Here is a 23,216-nt window from a genome sequence, read left to right on the forward strand (position 1 = left end):
TGATTGGAAACTGTAAACAAACAAAAATAGTACAAATATAAATATTATAATAAATATGATAAATATTAAGTAACTGTGTTTATATTCAGTACAGACAAACCACTGCCACGCCAACAGAACATTGGAGTTTTATTTTGAAATCCTGGACCGGAAAGGGGTATTTTACCTGTTATGTAACTTGACATCAGTCAGAGGGGCAGGGTGATTTTTTTTTTTTTCTTCTCCTCCCAAACTTTTTCTTACCTTCTCTGAAAGTCATGACAAGTCCCAGTGTGACTGGACGGAGAGACGCCAGAAGGTAAGGAACAGCCCGAGGGATCGATTAACTCCGATACGTATTGATTAGCTGATTATTGCCTGACTGGTCGACTCTGGGAACAAACGACCAAACGATTCATGCTGCGCGTGTTTCGGTCAATTATTGATCACAACTAATGTTATTGTCTCTGCAACGCCTGCAAGAAAGACGTGTGAAGCTCTTAAAACACTTTTTAAATCATCAGTAAATCTGTTTCCAGGACTTTTGCTGCCCCACAGCTCACAGCTTTATAATCTTATTGTGCTTTAAAGTGTTTTCAACTTCCATGAATGTTACTTAAAATCATTTAATATCCCAACAGAGACTCCTAGTTTGCATTTTTAAAACCATCAAAGGTTTTCCACTTTGAATTTAAGGTTTTTTATAGACTTTTTAGACTTAATCACTTCTTTAAATTTTAATTCAGGTTATTTTTGTCACATTTTTAATATTTAATGTTTATTTTTGACAACAGGTCTCTTCGATATATTAAATGTCACATTTTTTTTCAGAAGCACGCAACTACATATACTTTTCCTTGTTTGAAATTTAAGAAAGAAGAAGATTATTATGATCTATAATCTCAGGAATTGCTCTTTCCAGCAGATTCAGACACAGTATGAAACTTTTGTGGTCGTGCTTGTTGCTCCACAACTCAGAAAAGGCCTCTTACAGAAACTCAAAGAATCAAACTCAGCGATTATCCTCAAAAGGATCTTAAAACTGCTTGTTTTCTATTATTTATTTTATACCTTTTTCTTTAAAATGTTGTTGTTTGAACACTCTGCTTGTTCTTTGTCTCTCCTGTTCTGTAAAATGCTTCACAGATGACAAGTTTGTTTGGTTGTTGGTGGATGTGGAGCAGAGATGTTTTTTCTCTCTCAGACACTGTTGTGGGTGAGGCTGCTACATGGGATGGAAACCCCCCTCCAGCCTCCCCCTCTATTGTCCTATTAGTGTCGATCCTCTCCTCCTCCTCCTCCTCCTCCTCCTCTTCCTCCTCCTCCTGCTGTCCTGTCTGTCATCACTCCGCATCATCTCAGAGTTTTTGGATGTTATCATGTCGAGTCGTCACAGCGAGGCCGAGTTTCTGCTGCCGGTAGTGTTTTCATCTGATGGACGATGATCAAAACATAAGCAGCACTTTATGGGTTTTGGTTTAACGGAGGGAGAAAAGCCCCACAGAAGAGGCAGAAACATCCGAGTCAAATAGGGTCACTCCCCTTCCCGAGGGGATGTGGAATGGGATTCTGGGAAATGCAGGAAATCACAACCTTGAGTAGAGACACATTTACTATGATTGGATGAGTTTTGGCCGTTTGTCTGATGGCGGCTTGTAGGTTTTGTTTCTGGATCTGAGTCAGCTGATCAAGAAAAATCTGGATTCATGTTCTTATTGGATGAATCTGCAGCTCCTGATTTATGTCCAGTGCTAAAACAGGAAGTAGACTGAACACAAGTGTTTAGTTTCTTAATCTTAAAGCTCATTGTTTAGCCGTGCAGCCCACAGCTTCACTCTTTTGGCTCTCATGGTGTCGTTTCCGGCAGTTAGAGATCCAGGTAGTGGGTGCAGACCAAAACTAGAGCTAAAAAGAGTAATCATTGGACTTCGTTTTGACGTGTTTGCTAACAACACTGCTGATAATATGGCGATAATATGTCAACGTTGTGTCTGGAAATGGTTTCTGTTGCCCCCAAGTGGACAAAACAAGTTTATTTTCCATAAACACCATCTTTCTTTAAACGGTAACCATATTGTAGTTGTAGTAGCACAAATACTGTAGAACAAAATGATTAAAAATGTTGATTACAGGTGTTTTGCAGAATCGTCCATTATCGTTGTTTGCTCGGTTTGGGAGTAATCGGAAGAATTTGGAAGTGGAAACAACAAATGTTCAAGAATGTGCTGGAATTGTCCTTTAAATTAGCGTTAATCTCTTAACAACTTTGTGACTCTCTGAGGGGAAACTGTCTTCCTGCAACAGGACCCTGGGGTTTGACTTACTGCTGTCGCCTCAAAAATAGCTTCTCTGTAAGTGTAGTTAGAGATGTCGGGGGTCGGAGTTTCACTCTGATACCTGTCCTCTTATTTTTCTTTCACACACGTCCTTCCTAATTCACACATTCTCGCCTTGTTTTCACAGAGGAACAGTTTATTACATTAAAACAGAATTAAATTTGGGTCTGTGGTCATGAGAGCTGCTGCCTGATAACATACATGCCGTCGTATTTTTAGTGCTATTACGAGTGCTTTTAATTTTAGCGCCTCAAGACTGTCAGTGACTTGACGCGGGGAGGAAAGAGAAAGTTGGACTCGCCAGCGTTCGGCTGACGGTGTACTGTAGTCAAAAATAAAACTGGCATGTTCTCACAGGCCAGACGGGGGGGGTTTGCAAATGAAAAGAAGAAACGTATTTGGGTGAATGTGCCTCATTCACCGTCTTCCTCTTTGATTTTTTTATATTTGAGTTCGTTAACAGCTGGTGATGTGTTGGATTTTGTCTTATTATCTCTGGCGTCGCCTCCTTTTACTGTGAGCGCCACCACTGACAGACCTTTGGCTTCATGTGCACTCAGCCTTTAAGAATCCACCAAATTGGATGTTTTTTAGAATGAGTACGTTGACGACCTTTTAGATCGTTTCCTGTTTTCTCGTTGAACTTCACAGGTAAACCAGGCTAGTAAATATGAGCGTCATCTTATCGTATTTTCTTTGTATTGAAGTCCATGAGTTACGCGTTAGAGCGTGAAACTTTTCTATGTTTGGCAAAAACAGCCGGGAGCTAATCTGCATTACGTTTGCATATAATACTTTAAGTACATTTAAGTGGTCGTACCTCTGCGCTTTAATTTGAGGACATTTTTGAATGCAGCATTTTTACCTCTTTAATTAGAGTGACGGTCTGACAGCAGCCAAACACTTTGGTTAAAGGTGGAACCATTTGTTTGTTAGTTTGGGGATAAATCGTAAGCCTGTTGTTTATTTGGCATTAAAGCGTTAAGCTGGTTGCAGCCAGGAGAGTTTTTCAGAGGTTTTAAACATCCATTCTCTGGTCTATGAAAGTGGTTCGTTTACCTTTTTAAAGTTAAAGGTTTTTTTTGTTGTTGTTTTTTTTCTGAGGCCACAGTGAGTTTTACGTGTCAGGGCTGCGTGGAACCTGATAGCAGGATGCTTTCATCATAATTCGCAGGCATCCAGGCTTTGAGGATGGAAATTGCCACTTTCAGCTTTGTTTCTCTGATTGGAGCGGCTCTCCAAATTGCCCCTGAAAGGAGGAGAAGCTCTTCAGAGGTTCAGTGTGTTTAAGAGAGGCAGCTGCGAGTTTTCTATGTGTACTTCTAGTTTTTACAAGGAAGAAAAAAAAAAAACTGGCCTTTATTTGGTTTTTCTTAGTTTATTGTTTTTGGTGCAATTATTTGCACCAGAATGGCTCCAGTGTTGGCTCCAAGTATCTGAGCAGGAAGTTCACTGTAGACTGCAGAATTACACAAATATTTAATAACAAGAGAAGTGGTGAGAGAGAGAGCGCTGTTGTGTGGTCTGCAGTGAAGTTAGTAGACACTTTCATATTTACAGGAATCATGAGCTGCTAATTTTATTTGTCGGCCTCGAGATCACGACTTCTGCAACACAAGAAAACAATTTAGATGTTTTTGTAGTCTCAATCTTTGCAGATTGAGTTTGAATTTAATTTTTATCTCGAGATATCGAATGTGTTTGTAATTGATGGCTTTGCAGAAATATCATTTAATTTGATTTGATAATGTCGAACTAGTCTGTCCGTGACTGCTTACTTTGATCATGAAGTCCTTCCTCTTGGCCTTTTGAATAAATCAAATCAGTTGTGTCCTTTCCTTTTTGTCTGTCTGTCCAGTCGTTAGACTCAGACAGTAAGTGAAAATAACATCAGACAGTTATACTGGATCTTTACAAAGCTTAATTATCTTGACTAATAATGAGATATTTCAGTTGTGATCATGAGAAAACAGTGTTTGATCATTTGAGATGAACATGAGCTTCTCAGACTCATAGATGATGATATACTAAGCAGTGATAAGAGGAAAACTGATGTAGGTCTCCAGATGATTAAATACTTAACAGACCACCCTTGTGCTCTGCAGTTTAATTTACTGATGCCTGTGATGGAAAAGGAAAATCGGCGAGAGGTCGTCTCTCTGAATGGATCCACAGTCAGCTCTGGCCTGAGGCTCCAGACTTCTTATCTCGAGCCCTTAAGTGGGGCAGTGCAGCATCATGAATAGTTTATCAAAGAATAGAGAGGTTAATGCAGGATAAGGCTGGCACTACTTTGTAGGTATTGTCAAAACCAGCAATGCATTAGTCTGTCAACACTTTACATCTGTGGCTCTCAGCCCAGAGCCCAAATATGTAGTTTCTTTTTGAACATGAATTCCTTCAACACATGGGCGCTGTAGTTTTTAGCAAATATTAGTCAAGCAAGAATAAATTGTGGATTAATACACATTAGGTGCTCTCAAGAGTATTTACAGCAGCAGGACATGTGACCCAGAGAACAGTGGGTCTAATTAATGTGTTTTTAATCATCTTTGGACAACAATGCAGCTCTATGGCACAAAGAAAACAAGATATATCTGGCTGTAGTATTACTTAATAGTGTGAGTATCACTGTTGTCCAATCAGACGTTCCTCCCTCTTCTATCTCCGCTGCCTGAGAAACTCTGAATGAAAAACACAGAGCTAAAAATACCCACGTCAACTCAAGTACCGGCAGAGCTTGGGAAAGAGGCACCAATCAGACTCTGTGCACTCACATCAGGGTGGGAAACCACCAAACTAACTAAACACTGCTGCATTTTGGCAGCATCTAGTCAAATTGTTTTCTCTACCAGACACTAGCCATGATTTAGAGGCTGGTATTAACGGCCCTAAAAGACTTTCTGGCTGGTAAAATGGGGAAAATGGCAGACGGGCTTTAACTCTCGTGGCTAGAGCACCAAAAAGGTCAGATTGTCGCTCTGCCTGAAGTGACCGCTTCCCTGTGGAAGAACCGAACCGCGACTGCTTTTGGAAACGCTTGCTGCGTGTCACTGCGATGCCACGAACCTTTTGAACCCAATTTTCATTTTTGGATCAAACAATGAAAGTTTTGTGTGACACTGAAGAGGGAGAACGTGGAGTTTGTGGCTGCGTTCGAACCGTCTCTGACGCCGTTCTCAGATTTTGTCCTCGCTGTTTCTGCTTTTGAATCTGATGCCTGCGAAACGTCTCTGAGGGCAAAGTGAGAGCGAGGCCTTGAACTCCAGTTTCAGGCTGGTTTCCCAAAAACATCGCAGCACAGAGATCACCTCTGTTCACCGGCTTATAATGGAACAAATGTTGTGTTTAGCGCTGAGGTGCTGCTGGAAAAGCTTCCCTGCCCTATGAAGTCATAATAAGAGGCTCCAACACATGAAGAAAACCATCTTTTATACTCAGATTTATTCCTGTTTACAATCCCACAATTTTTGTCTTAATCTCTTCTAGTTTTCTTTTATTATCTTGTGTTTCTTCTATTGCTTTTAGGTACATCAGTCAATTTGTAACTATTTTTTTTTTTCAGCAAAATGCTTTATAAAAATAGGTGAATTAACAACACTGGCTCCACTTTCTAACACCGTGCTCTTTATATGTGAGTTTAAAAGTTGTAACTAGGAGTTTTCTTAATGGTTAATGGATAAAGCTTCATAGATCACTGGTAAGCCATTAAAAAGTTTTGGGCTTTTCGCTGTGAATAATCTCTGCAGCTGGTTTGTCTTTAAAAATAAAATAAAATTAAGAAAAGGTCATTAATAAAGAGATGAGAGTTTCTCACTTTATAATAAGTCTACAGTTATAACTGCTAGTAACTATTGATGCACCAAAAGCATGTTTGTAAATAAGTTTTTTATTTATTAGTAATGAATCTTTACACCAGTCTGTTCATCAGCAGTTGTAAATGTTGAGTTACAAGAGCTAAAAGTTTGCATAAAACTCCTTTTGAAGCATTAGTAAATGACTAGTAATCATTAAGTCATTAGTCACAGCTTATGCTTAACAAAGGGTTTTTTATTAGCACCAAAATACAGCAACTTCAAAATCAAGGAGATAAACGGTTGCATAATACACTGTAAGAACAGAGTACATTTAATAAATAATGCAACAGACAAGGAAACAGGAGAAAACGGAGTAAAAGCCAAATTTTATGAGAGGAGCCTCCTTTGCAATTTGGATGAAATCACTCGGCAGACGGTCTCCGAGGGTATCGTCCAATTAGGTTTCATAAGGCCTGGCAGACATCAAATTGCATCTCGATGTGACAGGAGTAATGGCCGCTCCAAATCTCAGACGCTAACTGAATCAGTGCATGATGGAAAACTGAATTAGAGCCCACAAATGTGCATTTTCCACAGGAGCAGCGCCGTGGTGATGAAGGTGCGCTCTCTGGAGCTTTTGGAGACATTTCAAAGCTTTTCAAACACCTACGTACATCCACTGCCTTGTCATTACCCTGAGCCTCTCCATCAAAGACACGCTGAACTGGTGTAATTTCCACCAGTGAAGGAAATAACATGATAATAGACACATTTCTGTTGTTTCTGGGCAGAAAGCAGCAGCGCCTGACATCTGGTCTTGTTCTGTAGTTATGAGAATCAAACATCTGGAGACTCCGGTTGCTACTGTTGTGAAAGAGACAAATGGGTCACAGTCTCATCTTAAACGCAAATCTGTGGACCAGATATCTAGGTCAACTTAGAGGGACGTTTAGAGATGACTTTAAGCTCGTTTATTTTGGTTATTTGCTTGGCGGGAAAACACACAAAGCTGAAGTGATTAGAGAAAAAGGAAATGAGAGAAAAGGGAGACAAATTTGTACAGTTGAGTGAGAGAGAGAAAAAGCTGATGATATTGGAGCCAAATGCGTATTTACAAAAAAAAAAAGCTCCTACAAAGGCTGAGTTTGTCATGTTGGGGAAACAGCCCTGGAGCGTTTGTGTCTCACCACAGAAGGAAAACGAGGTGTGTTTGGTCCAAAATGCAACGTGACATCAGAACTGGAAACTGGCTAATTGGGGAAAACTCGATTTGTGAGCCCTGCTTTGTTTCAGGGAGGGGTGGGTAGCCAGCCGGAGGCACGAGACTGCCTCAGTCTCAGCTGACTGGATGCTGCTGCTGCTGCTGCTGCTGCTGGGATACAAACTGTGTGCAGTTTGCAAAGCTGCAAACATCAATGTTTCCAGAAAGACACATTCAATGTTGTTATTCCAAGAACTGAGTCTTGTCCAGTCAGGTCTTTGGCTCTGTGGTTGTTCGTGTTTGAATCTTTACTGGATGAGAAACCATAACGCAGTGACTCCAACAGATGCAGAAAGTTGAAAGAAAGAATCCAAACCAAAATAGTTTTACAATCAGTGAGGGATTTTTGTAAGGATATCTACAATGTTACTGGTTTAGAGTGAAGTTCCCACCTTGTATTTCCTCGAAGGGAAAGCTTGTTTTTTGTAGAAAAAAGACTTTGAAAGATACAAACTCTAATGCGTACAGCTGAGGCTCAACAAGGACAATGGATTCTGTCTCTATCTCAGATACCAACGCCTCTTTTAATGGCATGTGAGTATTGTAGGCAGATAGACTTCATATGCATCCTTTAAGTACATTCAACTCGATAAACATAACATGAAAAATGAATTGGAGGGTGTCAGACTTAAGAGTTTTGTTCTTGTTTTGGTCGTATTTAAAGGACCAAACTGATCCTAATGTTTAATGGCTGCTGGTGAGAGGCAGTCGGTTATATTATTGTTGAGTGAGAAAAATCCAAAAATGGTTGTTAAAATTAGAACTGGTGCACACACATCCTGACATGTTTCTTTCAAAGACTTTTTAGTGAAGAATGAAGAATCAAACCCTGCTTCCAGACCTCTGAATCATTCCCCACATCTTTGATTTGTTTGCCTGTTCTGCTCATCACAGCTGTTTCAGCAACTGAAATAACTCGCAAATCAGCACATTTGCTTTTGGGGTGGTTTTCTTCTGACTGTCGATCAAAAATGGTGGACTGAGGAATGATAGCAAGACTGGAGTGTCACTCATCCTGACTGGTTAGGGCAAAACAAAACAAGACAACCTCTCTAACAGGAAATTGGCTAACATGCGCTCCATGTCACTGAATGAGTAAAAATTAAATTGAATTATAATTCCTGCTGATTATCAGGCAAAGGAAAAAAAGGTGGGAAAGTTGAGTTGAGTCATGCAACACTTCAAATTAGCTGAATATGAGAGTGAGGAAATCTGACAGACGGAGGTACAATGTGGGATTTTTGGACCTCATCCTTTATGAGAAGCTTCGTGTTGGACTGTAAGTCAGAGCAGCTGGTTATCGGCATCTTCAGATCCGCTGCAGCCAGACTCTCTCTCCTCATCTTGAAAGTCACCAAGTGGTGGACTCCTTCCCCCGAAGACTTTATTGAATTCACTTGGTGACATTTTGAACCTGGACACAGTCGGGAAAAGGCAGGGAGCGCGAGGGGGGCTGGTTTGGGGAAAACAACGAGGCCTCACACAACTTTTAGAAAACAGCATAGCCACCAAAGAGGCATAATGCCTCATTGTGGAGGCTGAATGTGCCTGATTGTGTTTGCTGGAAAATCTGGAAGGAAGAGGGAGGGGAGGCAGGACGCATGTGATGTTTGAAGTCAACCTGATTGTGATAAAAAATGATTTTTTTTTTCTGGATACTGCAGGACATGGAAGATGTTAGTGATGTCACGTCAGAGTGAGATTCATGTTGATGAGGTGGGGGACAGGAAATGGCGTCTAATGGCAGAGCTCCGTACGTAGAGGTGACAGAGTGTGTCTGTGTGTGTGTGAGGTTTAGCGCACACGAACACTTAAACTCTTCAGCCAAAACTGATAACGTGTTATCTAACCTCAGTGTGATGCATCATGTGATGTCGGCCTCTGTGCTGTTGTTGGCTGCAGGATGCCGCTCTGTGTGTGTGTGTGTGTGTGTGTGTGTGTGTGTTCGTGTCACACTGACTCTATTTGTTCAGCTCTCAGTTTCTGCTTGTCTCCTCTACAGTGTTTTCCTGCTGCCTTCAGGAAGCAGCTTTCAGGACGGCCCGATGTGTTTCCTGGCAGGACCCTCCTCCTCCCCCCCAGTTCCTACTGGGAGACAATGGGAGGTCTCCCACAGGGGCATGAAGGGGTTGTGTATGTGTGTGTATGGTGATGAAGGGGATTTATTGGGGGAGTAGTGGGCTTCCCTTCAGGAAACCGCAGATTTATCCCAGCAGCAGAGGCCCTCCTGTGTGTGTGTCTGTGTGTGTGTGTGTGTGTGTGTGTGTTCATGTATTTCTACAAAGCTTAAGTGTCCTCACAAGGATAAAGACATGAAAGAAATATCCTCCTCGCCTCTACAAGAGATTAAATTGAGGATTAGCAGTTGGTTTTAGGTTTAAGATTAACTGGGGTGAGTTTGTAAATCAGCCTCGATGTTCTGTTTCCTGTTTCAGAAAGCAGCAAATAAGTTGTCGTTCAAAGGTCGTCCATGACTTTGGAAACAGCAGTAACAGACCAATCTCACCTCAAGGTCCATTTAGTAGCTGTTCTGGAGCTTTTGATCGTGTCATATGATTATCATTAAGGATTCTTAGATGTTCACGTTTGTATTTCTCTGACCACCTCTTGTCCACTTTGGCTTAAAAGTTGAGGTTCCAAAAATTGTTCTTGACAAGAAAACTATCTCAACTCGAGGTCCATGTAGTAGCTGTTCTTATGCTGATGAAGATCATACGACTTGACAGAAGTCTCCAGTAGAGCTTGTAAATGGATCCTGAGGTGCAAAGTTAGATAATGATACCATCAGCTAATTGTTTATGGCTGATAGATCAGTCTCCACTGTTATATTGAATATTATTTTCCATTATTTAATTGGCTCAGTTTATAATCCGTTGCAGTTCCAAACCCCAAAATATACAATTCACCATGATTCATAACAATGAAAAGTAGCAAATACTCAAATTTGAGAAGATGAAACCTGCAAATGTTTGTGTTAAAGGATTATATTTGTCACCAAAATTGTTGTCAATAAAGTTTCCTTCAGTCAGATTCTGGACAATAAACTGTCTACTTTCAGAATAAAATTTGGGCTTTGTGTTAGACTGAAAATAAAAATAAAATCCAAATATAATCCAATAATCACGCCTCCAGTTCACAGGCGGTGCTCCATGACATACAGGGGTGAAACACTAATACAGAAGGCCATGGGCCGTAACAATCAATTAATGTCTTCTCAAGTCATCCCAGTGTGTATGTGGGGATGTGTGGTATTCATACTGGGTGGATGTCTGTATCCCTGCTTCTGTGTGTGTGTGTGTGCAGATTTGTGAATGAGTTGTTTCTCATGTAAAGCTGTCAGATAGTAACAGTTGTTGTCAGTGAGAGGATGTTGCCTTTCACTCCCTCTGCTCCTCGTCTGTCAGATCGTGTCTTCGCTCTCTCTCTTTCTCTCTCTGGCTTCTCTTTGGGAAAAGGGTGGCGTTGGAAATGAGGTCACTGCTTTTAAAACATGGCCCCGAGCCTCAAACCAGCACAACATTTCCTCTTCCATGAAGCGGACTGAATGCAGGACAACTCAGTGTTCTCCTCGTCATTAATAACAACGATGTTGAGTCGGCTCAGGGACGACAATCGTACTTCTCCACTCGTCACATGTTCCTACTGAACTCGAGGGGAAAAACTGAATCAATAACAAATTAGTATGTTATTTTGTTGGAAACACCTTTGGTCACTGAAGTTCTAAACCATCCAAATGATCTTTTAAACAAATAAATGTGCAGGTTATCTGAGATGATCTTAGATGACAAAAACAACATGCAGTCCTGTTTTTTCAATGAAACCAAGCTGCTCCTTTGGTTTGTGGCTCTGACTGCTTAAATCCACTCAACTTTGAAAGCAGTTTAATTCAGCTGACATTGATGGTTCCCTTAATTCCAGTTTATTACATCTTTGGGTTGTTTTGTAGTAGGCTTGGGAATAATAAAGTTGTACTTAATAAGTTTATTGTTGAGATCTGCAAACACAACAACGTCCCTAAAAATGAGTCCAGTAGGGGAAAAAGAAACACAAGCAGTCATACTGGTTATTGTAAGCACCTATTATCTAATCGTCTGACTGCTTGTGCTCTTTTCTAATTGGACATCAATGTTGTCATGTTCTCAAATCTCAACTATTACTTTACTTGCAAGTGAATTTTTTTTTTTTTTACATTTTTGCATGATGTTGCTTTGCTGTGCACTAATTAAATGACTCCAGAAGTTACCATGTAATTAGTAAAGTAAAGAAACAGAACTTTTTTTTCAGGAAACCTCAGAAATTTCTTAACACCATAAAGCCAGACTTGACTTTAATCAGTGACAACAGATGTAGAGCCTTTGTTGGACTACTTTAAACAAACTACAATATGTGGGCTTCTCCTAAATATGTTCTCATCTCAGTTACACACTGTTGGAGCATTTATTCGTTCGACAGAGCTCTGGCTGTATTTTACACTTTTTTTTGATGATGGCGTTTGGCTGAGCGAAGTGCCTGTAATGTGAATAAATGTGACTATCGAGTTGGAGCTACTGTAGTTATGATTGCAGTGTTGCAATAAAACTGAATCAAGAATGTTGTGTAATTTGGAGCCGTGGAAATTTAAACATCTCGGGCTGTTTAGTCAGTCTGGAGAACAATGAAGTTTATCTCTATTCACAATAGAACCCAGTTAGAAGTTTACTAAATTAAGGTGGTATTGCCCACAATATGTTCTCTGAAATTTGTAGCTGTGAACATTGTTTGTCTGAGTTCAGAATCCTGTGTGTGTGTGTGTGTGTGTGTGTGTGTGTGTGCGCGCACTGTGGCTGTGTGTGCACTCATATGAATGTGTTTATGGGCATTTTTGGTATTTAGTTTTTGGCTTGTGTCCTTATGAGAATTGGCACTCAGTGGTATGTAAGTGTGTGTGTGTGTGTGTGTGTGAGATTTGACGACAGCGTGGCTCTCAGCTGGTCAGGACTCGGGGTGTAGAGAGAAGGAATGCAGCTTCTCTGTAATTTGCTGTCTGTCATCAAATCAGAGGGGAAAAACAGCAACACTTGAGAGGAGCTGGGGGAAGTGTAAGAGTCATGTGAGGAGGGGCGGGGGAAAGAGGGAATACGATAAGGAGTGTAAATGAACAAAATGGATGAATGAAAGGGAAAAATGAAGGAGGAGGTGAAGGGTAATGAGGACTAAGAGAATCAAGACGAGAGTAGATGTGGCGAGGAGAAGACACTAAACGTCTCTGTTTCATCGAGTGCTTTACAGAAATTGATTAATCTCTGAATGTGAAAAGTTATTGGTAGTTAAATGCTGTAGTTTACAGTTGTTGCCCTCATAGCCGCCATCTTTCTGTGTATTTTACATTATTTTTTCTTTGGGGCTGTTGCTGATGGATAGGGAAATTTGCTAATTGTGTCTTCAGACAATGTTAGAAAGTTTTATGGCACTATTTTAAGAAAATAATGGCATTAATGCTGTTGGTCTAATGCTGCCAACGTTATAATAATGCCAACGTTTCTACGATGAGGAACCTGCAAAGCTTCTGTGTGAGTTTCTGCCCTGTTTCCACTGCGTTGTTGTGTCAAAATATCCTCTTTTATAGTGACACACACATCCTGCTTCATTAATTGCAGGGTTTGGATTGTGGATCTTGTGAGCAGTGCCAAAACTTAGTGCAGGAAGTGGAATGAAAACAGAACCTGTGATAATGGCATGTTATGGTTGTTGAGCTCCTGTAGTGGAAAACCTAAACTAGACGGCTGCTTCTATGGTTGGATCACATTGTCTTCTCACTTCATGCTGCTTCGTAGAGGAGAAACACCACAATGTTCCAAGTGTCTTTGTGTAGCTTGATGGTCTTATGAGAACAACTTTATGCAGGTTTGAAGGATGTCACAAAAAACGTCCCTGAGTGTGGTTGTGTCCAACTCTCCAGTGCCTCTGCTCTTCTTGTTATAGCTCTGATCTAAGATAAGATAAGATAAGATATTCCTTTATTTATCCCACAATGGGGAAATTTCAAGTCAGCAGCAGTTCTGATTCACACATACAAGATACAGTTCACACATACAAAGAAAGGGAATAAAAAATATGAAATATGAAATCTGCTGCGTGTCTCTTGGCATCATATCTACTTGAAAGATAAATGTGGTGTTACTATCAAAATCTAAATGATCTGCAGAAAGTACCTGCATTACGCCACAAGTGTTGCTGTGTGGAAAACATGCCGCCCTGTTTTTCTGCGCCTCAAGTATGATGGCAGTGTAATCCAACCAATCTGCAAGAAATGACGACAAAGCACATCTTATCATTGATGGAAGAATGAAGGAGCCATAGTTAAATAAACTAAACGATTTGTTTCAACTCCAACTAGGAAGATTACAGAAGAACTGCCCACTTAACAAACAACCTTTGAGCCATGTGACTTTCTGGTCAGCATTTGTTGCTAAACCCAAAATACAGTAAACTACCTCTCTCTGGTTTGGAGAAAAAAAGTCATGTAAACCAACCAGGTTAGGCTGCAGCCTCTGAGACCTTTTTTAGCGTTTGTATAACTTGTGTTTGATTGGTGCACTTGTAGCATCGTGTAAACTGTGGTTTGACCTGAGAATAGAAACTGACTGAAACACTGAAGAGAAACAGAGCAGCCGCTGATAAGAAGATACTGAGCAGAAACATTGTTATCAGTTAGAGGAAATTCTTTCTCTTTCCACTGCTTATTTTAATTAATCCATTGTCCATAATGACCCATAACATAATTTGTGACGATTAGTCTCTGTCTCTCTGAATACTGTGCTCTTTACTTTGACGATAAACTGTCTGTCTGCTGCAGTCTGTGCTGACAGATGATGTGTGTGTGTGTGTGTGTTTATAGGTTATCAGTAGTCAGTCAGCTAGAAGGACAACTGGCGTGTTGCAACAGCATGTGTTAGGAATGTGCCTGAGGCTGCTGGAAAACACATCAGTGCGTGTGTGTGTGTGTGTGCGGCTGTGAGTGTGTATGTTTGAAAGAAAATGAATGACTGCAGGCACCTGAGGTTTTCTGTGTGTGGGGTACAAGTTACTGTATCTGAGACTGTGTGTGTGTTTTCATATTTCAAAGGCAGAATTTGTTTTTCTGCTGCACATATCTTTCTCTTTCCTTCAAGAACCACAAGACAACAACCACTATAATTTTCTTTGTAAACGCACACACCTGCGATAGTGAGGTTTGTAGAGGTGCAGATGGATGATGATTTGGAAAACACCTTTCAAAACTTTGTTTTGCCTGTATTCATAGGAACAAGTGAAATACAGCTTTTGGGAAACACTGGCATCATGACTTCAACTTTGGCATAGCAATATAGGAATTATTCTGTATTTCTACTGAGCATGCGCCAAGAACATGAGATGCATGCAAACGCTTTGTGTTTTGTTAGTGCTAGATTCAATTGCATGCACATAAGGCAACCAAGCTTTAAGTCATCTTTACAGTTGTGTGGAAGGAAAGAAATATATTGTGCCGAAAACAGTTTTTAATCCACCTCTCCATACACAGTTCAATGTACACTGCAAACGTATGCTCAGAATGTACTTCTATGGTGTTAAATATAACCACCTACAGGCCTGGCCTTCTTACTTACTTAGTGTTTTAAACTGTTTTTACATTATCGTGTGAGTGATATTCTAAAATACTGTGTTTTTAGAAATATCTGTATACATGTGGGCTTGACTTCAGTGTCTCGCTGTCCATCGTCCAAGAATTTCCATATTTGCTCCTTCAACTGGGCACATCCTAGATTTTCTAACCCTTATTCTGCTGTCACTTGATAGCACATCATCATCTCTGGTCCTCTAGTTGTTTATCTACCTCCAGTGTTGAGATGGAAAACTCTTGAATTTGTAAGGATATAATGCCTGCATTGTAAACATAACTTTTTCTGTTAAGCAACAGCTGGAAAGACCAAAGTTTTGGTTACAAATCAAGTCACACAAGACTCCGAAACAAGGGCAGCACTACAGATTCACTCAGCACGTGTAGATGGGGAAAAAAAAGTGACAACTATATGCGCACAGTACATTGTCGGAAGGTGCAGAACACCTTCAACGCTCATTGGTAAAGAATCTGGAGGGATTAACGGCAATCTTACACAAACTAGTTACTCATTTGGTGTTTTGATGATGGTGACAGTCTACTCATTTATTCAGGGGTGTCTAATAATTTGTCACTTCTCTGTATTATCTGTTCACGATGCTGTGCAATACTTTTGATGCGTTGTGCTGCAGTGTTTCCTGTTTATGCTATAGCAAGTCTAATCACACTATGTGCCGCTGTGGTGTGATGTGTCTCTGATTGTTAATATAGATTGCTCCATCTATCTCTCTGTCTGTTTCTCTCTCGGTCTCAGGGCTGTGTGGAGCAGGGAGGAGGGAACCAGCCTGAACTTCAGCTGCATGAATTGCTGACCGAGCGGCTGAGAGGTAAACTTCACTTTGAACACAACACAATGCATCCATTGTACTTTTTTTGAAGTTACAATCTGTTTATATTTAAGTTAATGCTTCCTTCTTTTGTTTGTAATTGGTTTGCAATTATCCAGAAAATATCCAGTTTATGCAGTTTTCCAGTTAGAACTCACCAACTGGTGGCTATTTTTCCTGAAGCTGAGGAAGCCTTTTATATTTCCTATCATGTTTGCTAATATGGGCAGGGATGGCAACAAAGCAAAACCTTCAACGTTTGTTATATTTGAACAGATCACGTTTAAAAGACTGCTTCAGTCCCTGCCACACTTTAATGAATCAATTCCTAGTTTGAACTAAAATATTTAAAAAATGTAACACTTTTTAATGTTCAATATTTTCCATGTTGATCTCTGGTCTCATAACTTTTAATATTTTATATTGAGGTGTTTTATAATGCAGTCTGTCCCCTAAGAGTTTCTTTGCTCCGTGCGTCTGAATAAATGATTATGCCCAAAGGGACCAATAGATTTCCCAGTGAAACTGTTTGTAGGGCAGGTTTTGGTGCTCCTGTGGTGAGAAGATTCCTGTGTTTTTGCAGTAGAGTTGGATGGTATGACGCTGTCATTAAAGAAGCAGCTGTCTTGTGGTTTTCGGGCATCGCACAGCTCTTTGTTGTTGAGTTTCTCTTGAGGGGTTTCCCCTGACTATCTTCACCATGTGCCAGAAGAACGTTAATTTAAAATTTAGACATGTATCTCACCTTCTCAGTGTCTCAAATTCCACCGTATAGATCCTCAAACAGCCACTGGGGCTGAGAGCTAAAAAAAAAAAAAAAAAAAAGAGAAAAACACACACACACTGAGGTAAGGATGATGTCAGGCCCTGATGTCCTTCAACACCTCTGAAGGGAAGCAAACAAGTGATCCATTTAACAAAACCTCTTTATCTCCTAAAAGATGGAATCTCACCTTCTCCTGATTTCAGTCACAGACTGTCACACTTGCTAATGAGCCATAAGAAAACTCATAAAATTCTTCAAACATTTCTGCACTTTGTAGTAAGTTTATAACTCCTATAAAGAAGCAGCTATGTGTCTGAGCCAGGAAGTTGTATTATTTTTGTTGTTTGCTGAGTAAAGCTGTCTCCTTTTAACAAAAACATGGTTATTTGTTTTGCTTACAGAAAAGTCAGTAATATAAAATCAACATACTTTAATTTTTTATCAAACTACTGTACTGTACTTTTGGTTGAAGTGCATTCATGACAAATGCAACCACGTCACTGTGTTTTCTTTAGCCAGGTGTTGATTTGAAGCTCTGTGTGCTGAGAGGTGCCAGTCCTGAAAAATGACTCAGTCCGTGCAAGTTAACCCAAAGCTGCCTGGTAAGAAACGTCATGAATGAGCCATTGTTTTTGTATTTCCACCTCATATCCCAATTTTTATGACGGTGAACATGTAGATACTAAGGCTTGTTTGAGATGAGGTTTGGGTGTCGTAGTGTGGCATTTTTCAATATATCATAGTACTAAATCAGATAATTTGTTTCAACCTGCCACACTATGATGGTTCAGATGGTATCACACTGCCGTTAACTGCAGGAAATGAAACATATTTGAAATCATTTGATGTGTTTTTAATGTGTTTACATTGTAAACACCACAGATCAGACACCTGAACCAGCTCCAATATATGATGACACATAACTCTGTGACTGTAGTAGGTATACTCTGTCAATGCCCAAGCACACATGTTATTCCTCCCAAATTTTTTGACTAATGAGCACTATTGTGTCAGCTTTTTTCTAAAGAAGTAATATTTTAATTAGAGATTTGTCTGTTTCTGCAGAATTAAGTAAAGGTACCCTATGGAGTTTCTGATCATTATTTGTGTTATGGAGGTTTGTTTTTACGAGTGGGTCCCTGTTTTATTGTGCACACCAAAGGACTCACATACACACACTGTTACACTGCATTAAACAAGTTTGTTAGACCCCTAGGATTCAAACAATGTGTTCTCGTGCAAAACACTGAACGTAAACTCATTTGTTTGTTTACAATCAAACTCGACAGCCCATTTTTTAAGTACCCATTTTGTAGCTATGTTGTGCAGTTACATGTCCTTTTTTCCTCAGACGTGGGCTCTCCATTCATCTACTCTAGCCAGGAAGAGGCTGACCAGCCAGGGTCCTACTCCGTCCAGACTCCATATGGCTTCCAGCTGGATCTGGACTTTCTCAAATATGTAGAAGAGATAGAAAGTGGGCACAATCTCCGTCGAGCACCTGTAAGCTCCCGCCGCTCTGGCCGAGGGGTCAAACTCTCCCAGAGGAGTGTTGGTGGACGTGCCAGTGGCTGGACATCCACAGAGTCCCTGTCGTCTCCGGCCAGTGAGGATGGCAGAGCTCCTCCACCGCCGCCACCACGCAACCGCCTTGGGTCAGCTCCCTGCGAAGGGCTCTGTCTTTCCCCGGTGACCCTCCTCAGTGTTCCTCCTCTGTCTGCCGGAGCCAAAGTGCCACCGCCTCCACCACAGCGCAACCCCAGAGTTGAGCGGACTCTACTGGAAACCAGCCGCCGGCTACAACAGGAACAGACCCACCAGCACCAGAATGGTGGGCGCTTTCAGCTTGCTGATCCTCCCAAGCAGCTCTTAGCCTCTCCATCTATACAAGCTCTGCAGAGTAGCTGGACTAAACCCAGTCCTCAGACCTCTGGGCGCAGCACTCCAGCTGCTGGCACCGCAATGACTCCAATCCCACCCAGCCAGCTGCAGACAGTTAGAGAGCAGATGGCTACAGCCTTGAAACAGCTAAAAGAGATGGAAGAGAGGGTAAAGGGTGTTCCTGCGCTTGAGAAAGAGGTGGCCAAGCTTCGTGCAGAAAAAGACATGCTCCTATTAGCCTTGCAGGAGAAGAAAGTAGCCATGGAGGTGGCACAGCAGAAGCAACCATCCACAGAGTCTTCTACCCAAACCACAGAGACCCTTCAAACTGACCACAGTATCCACAGTCGATTGACTGCACCAATCTCCCCTGGACATAAAGGCCCTGGAAAATCTGCGGAGCTAAAGAGGCTGACGGAGAAATTTGAGGGGAAGGAAGAGAAAGCTGTAGAACCTCCACCTAAAGTTTTAGTGAAAGCTCCGGAAAAGGTGTCTGTTGTTGAGAAGAAATCTGTGGCTGTTGGGGACAACATACCAATGCACTCAGTTGTTTTCTACCACAGCCAGGGTGTTAAAGATGCATCAGAGGGCACCACGGTAAATGTTTGTGAGAGAGGCACAGGAACAGAGGCCCCTCTGGTTCAAGAGGAGGGGATACAGGTCAGAGTGGAGACAGAAGAGGCTGAGGTTTGGGTTATGGAGTCACTACTTGGGCTGACCAGTGAGGCACAGCAGGAAATCAACACCTTACAGGACACCATTAAATTCCAACAGGAGTCCATAGTGGCTCTAGAGGACCGGTTGAGTGTGGCCGACAAAGACCTGGGAGTACTTAAAGCCATTATGGAGGAGAAAAACTCCAAAATCATCTTTGAGAAGGGGATTCTTGCAAAACCAGACATGATGGATGCCCAGGTAGAGACTTTTACTGTTGCATTGACGCATGCTGCAGTTTTGTGCCGTCCCGAGGTCAACGATGTATGCGTAGGTGAGAGCTTAGCGGCAGATCAGATCGAACACGGCACCCAGACTGATGCTTTAGTGGAAAAAGCAGAACCAGCTCCTGTTGCAGTGGTCAGCACTGGTTGCCAATGGGAGAACTTGTTTGAGGAAAAGATGGAGGAGCAGAAAGTTGCGGTGCCAAAGAAGAGACAGTTGACCATCGCTGAATACAAGGTCTCAGCAGAAGAAGAGGTGGTCAGTATGGCTGAGAAGAAAGAGGAAGACCAAGGAGTGAAGCCTGCAGCCAGCAGCACCAAGACAGGTGAGAACTTAGTGGAGTTTGTCTTCATTGTGGGGTTTAACATGCTTGGTCAGAAGGGCATATATGGTTGAATGTTTTTCCATCACAAAATACAAAACAAGAAAAAATGAAAAATTTGTTACATTAGTGCAAAACATAACACATCATTAGTAAGCATTCTGGGACATGTGGTAGATGGAGCATAATCTAATACTTACAATTTACAACACATGGAGAATAATGTATAGCCTTATACACTAGGGATGGGTTTATGCTTCGAATAGTTCAATGTGACTATCGAATAGTATTTTTGCTTGAAATGCACATCTCTGCTATACACATCTCTTTTGGTAACAGTTAATTTTGTGGGTTCTTCATTTTAGAATCATTTCAAGTAAGTTATCCGGCAAGTCTCTGGGCACTCCGGCTTCCTCCCACAGTCCAAAGACATGCAGGTTAATTGGTGACTCTAAATTGCCCGTGAGTGTGAATAGCTTTCTGTCTCTGTGTCAGCCCTGTGATTGGCTCTGCCCCAAAGTCAGCTGGGATTGGCTCTAGCCCCCCCCATGACCCTGGAGGATAAGTGGTACAGACAATGAAAGGAGAGAAAAGTGTTACCCACTCAAATATAAAATGTTTTCAGTATGAACTTAAAAAGTAATCTAAAGTGATGTACACAAAATTATGTCATCAGTCTTTACCACTGGAGGATTGTGCCATCATGTGTGAAGAATGCGTTTCTCTGGTGTACTTTGTTTGAACTATTGTTTGAGCCATCTGCTTCTGTTATGGTAACAGGCATGCTGAAATCAATCATGAAGAGGAAGGATGGGAGTAACTCAAGCGAAAATCGCACCACTGGCAAGAAGAGCCTGCAGTTTGTTGGCATTCTAAATGGAGGGTGGGTAACGTGTAACCCAATATTATTTTTTACCACAGTAAAAATAAAATGGCAGTGCAGGTGCTTTAGAGATCGAGCAGGTCACTGGTTTGACGAGTAAGAAACATTTTCCTCCTCAACTGCTGCGTTGCTTTTGAAAATAAAATCCATCCCAGTGCCTAAAATCTGAACTGCTTAAGTTGCTCTGTAGTTCAGCAAATACCTTTGACTCCCAGGTATGAATCTACATCTAGTGAAGATGAAGAAGAAGAAGAGGAGGAGGAAGAAGAGGAGGAAGATGGGAGTTCTTCTGGAGAAAGTGGAGAAGGCGAGTGCTTGGACAGCACTGAGGATGAGGCCGCTTTGGAGGAAGAAACATCTGAAGAGGAGAGAAATGTCAACCTGGACGAGAGTGACACTGATGAAGAAACTCTGAGAGCCACAAATTATTCATCTGATGCTGTGAAAGAGAAGTATGTTGTTACTTAGTATGACTTAAAAAGAATACATTTTGTATTTCAGAACTCAGGAGCCTAAAAGAAGTGAGTTCATAGTGTCTAAATTGTGGAGCTGTGAATGTGAATTCTAGTCATCATTTAAACATTCAAACACTGTATTAACACATACAGCGGATAAAATAAGTATGGAACACGTCACCATTGTAATGCAGAGAAAAAGAATCTATGTACAGAAAGTAAATAGTTTTTTGTTACAGGTTTGAGTTGAGCTCAAAAATGCGTGAAGCCTGCCTCATTCTGAAGAACCACCTGAATGATGACCTCAAAACACTGAAGAGTAAGGAAGTGGTGCGTCCCTGCATGCTTCTTCAAAACATTTTATCACTGAGTTACACATTTAACTTCATCACTTAATGGAATAATGCAAAATCGGATTGTTACTTAAAGTTTTATTGTTTATGGGTATTTTCTGCACATTCAGTACGAACAATAGCAGCTCGATGTAACAACAACAAGAGAGACTAGACTGAGAAAAGGCTCAGGAACTGGAGCATTGTTGGGTTGAAAAGATGCTAGAAAGGACTTCCCTGAACAGTCAGTGGGATGTCAGGCTACAATGAACTTGAGACATAGTGTTTGACCAACATACACCGTATACACAATTCTTTTAAACTGTAAATTATGAAAAAAGAGGCACCAGTAAGCTAGTAAATAACTGTCTATCTGCTGCTTCAGATGCTGTTTTGCTGACAGGTTTAAAGTGTATACTCATACATGACTTCCCACTCTCACCTTTAGCTCTCCAGCACCCACACAGTCCAGCTCGAGTGGTTCCGTATCTCTAGTGCCAAAATGGCACAGCCTACACGGGTCTCTGACTACCTGATGGCGTTCTCCGAGGTGTCGTCAGTGCTGCTGGAGCACGTAGTCAATATGACCGATGGCAACGGCAACACGGCTCTCCACTACAGTGTCTCCCACTCCAACTTCGGCGTGGTGGGGCTGCTGCTGGACACAGGTCAGTAACCCTGTAAGAATAATTCACACTACAGTGCATTACCCCACAGGCTACAACAATAATGACAACAAATCCAGTTTAATAACTTGAGAGGGGCCCAACTGTGGACCTCAGATCTGGGACCCCATATATGTGCTCCATCACTTCTGGTAGTAGTCTTTTTGACCAGATTTCTCTGCTCAAGGTATTATAACCTAATAATAAAACAGAAAACATCAACCTCGTCTGTGCTGTCAGAGGTACTATTGCAGTAAAACCATGATAATCTTAATAAACGCATGTGTTCGCTCCAGGTATGTGCTCTGTGGATAAGCAGAACAAGGCGGGCTACACGGCCATCATGCTGGCTGCTCTCTCTACTGTGAAGGAGGAGGATGACATGGCTGTTGTCAAGAAGCTCTTCAGTCAGGGCAATGTCAACGCCAAGGCCAGCCAGGCAAGTCCACACAGTTCATAGAGATCTTCTACCAGACACAACACTTGTGTGTGGTGTTTACTTCTGAAGTAAAAAAAGAAAAGACTCATGAGATTAGTGGGTACATGTTGGTTTTTATAAATAAACATGTTGAATTCTGAAATCACACAGAAGGTTTAACATTAGATTGGAACAACTTGTAGGCAGTGTTCGAAATAACTTTTTGACAAACCGGCCAAGGAGACTGGGGATTTCCATCCATTCATTCATTCGCTCATCCTTAGAGGGTTGCGGGGGGCTGTAGCCAATCCCAGTGGACATTGGGAGAGAGTCAGGGTGCACCTTAGACTAGTTGCCAGTTGATCACAGGGCCAACACATAGAGACAGACAACCACTCATGCTCACACCTACGGGCAATTTAGAGTCACAAATGAACCTAACCTGCATGTGTTTGGATGGTGGGAGGAAGCCGGAGTACCCAGAAAGAACAGAAGCACAGGTAGAACGTGCAAACTCGACAAAGAAAGGTTCAAACTGCAAACCAGCTGGCCGGCAGATTTGAGCCAGCAACTTTCTTGCTGTGAGGCAACAGTTCTAACAACTGATAATAAGGTGTTATGTGTAAAAAAAAAAAAAACTTGAGGCCATTTAAAATAGTGATCAACAGTTAATCAGTTCAACAAGTCTTGATCTCAAAGTTCCATAGTATAACACACTT

At 41.4% G+C, this 23,216-nt stretch overlaps 1 protein-coding gene across 2 annotated transcripts in view; it reads left to right on the top strand.

Moving 5' to 3' along the window:
• Nucleotides 1-243: 243 nt before the first annotated feature.
• Nucleotides 244-23,216, top strand: part of kank3 (KN motif and ankyrin repeat domains 3) — a 28,074-nt gene continuing 5,101 nt past the window's right edge. The window contains exons 1-9 of one of the 2 annotated variants that reach the window (XM_070832210.1): nucleotides 244-298; nucleotides 15,764-15,836; nucleotides 17,118-17,204; nucleotides 17,954-19,747; nucleotides 20,525-20,627; nucleotides 20,843-21,079; nucleotides 21,322-21,412; nucleotides 21,863-22,082; nucleotides 22,376-22,518. In XM_070832210.1, the coding sequence (XP_070688311.1) occupies nucleotides 17,168-17,204; nucleotides 17,954-19,747; nucleotides 20,525-20,627; nucleotides 20,843-21,079; nucleotides 21,322-21,412; nucleotides 21,863-22,082; nucleotides 22,376-22,518 (2,625 nt within the window). In that variant the 5' untranslated portion in view covers nucleotides 244-298; nucleotides 15,764-15,836; nucleotides 17,118-17,167. The remainder of the gene's footprint in view (nucleotides 299-15,763; nucleotides 15,837-17,117; nucleotides 17,205-17,953; nucleotides 19,748-20,524; nucleotides 20,628-20,842; nucleotides 21,080-21,321; nucleotides 21,413-21,862; nucleotides 22,083-22,375; nucleotides 22,519-23,216) is intronic. The other variant, XM_070832211.1, reaches the window with a different exon arrangement.

This window comes from Pempheris klunzingeri, chromosome 6 (genome assembly GCF_042242105.1).
Source record: "Pempheris klunzingeri isolate RE-2024b chromosome 6, fPemKlu1.hap1, whole genome shotgun sequence".
Taxonomy (NCBI): Eukaryota; Metazoa; Chordata; class Actinopteri; order Acropomatiformes; family Pempheridae; genus Pempheris; species Pempheris klunzingeri.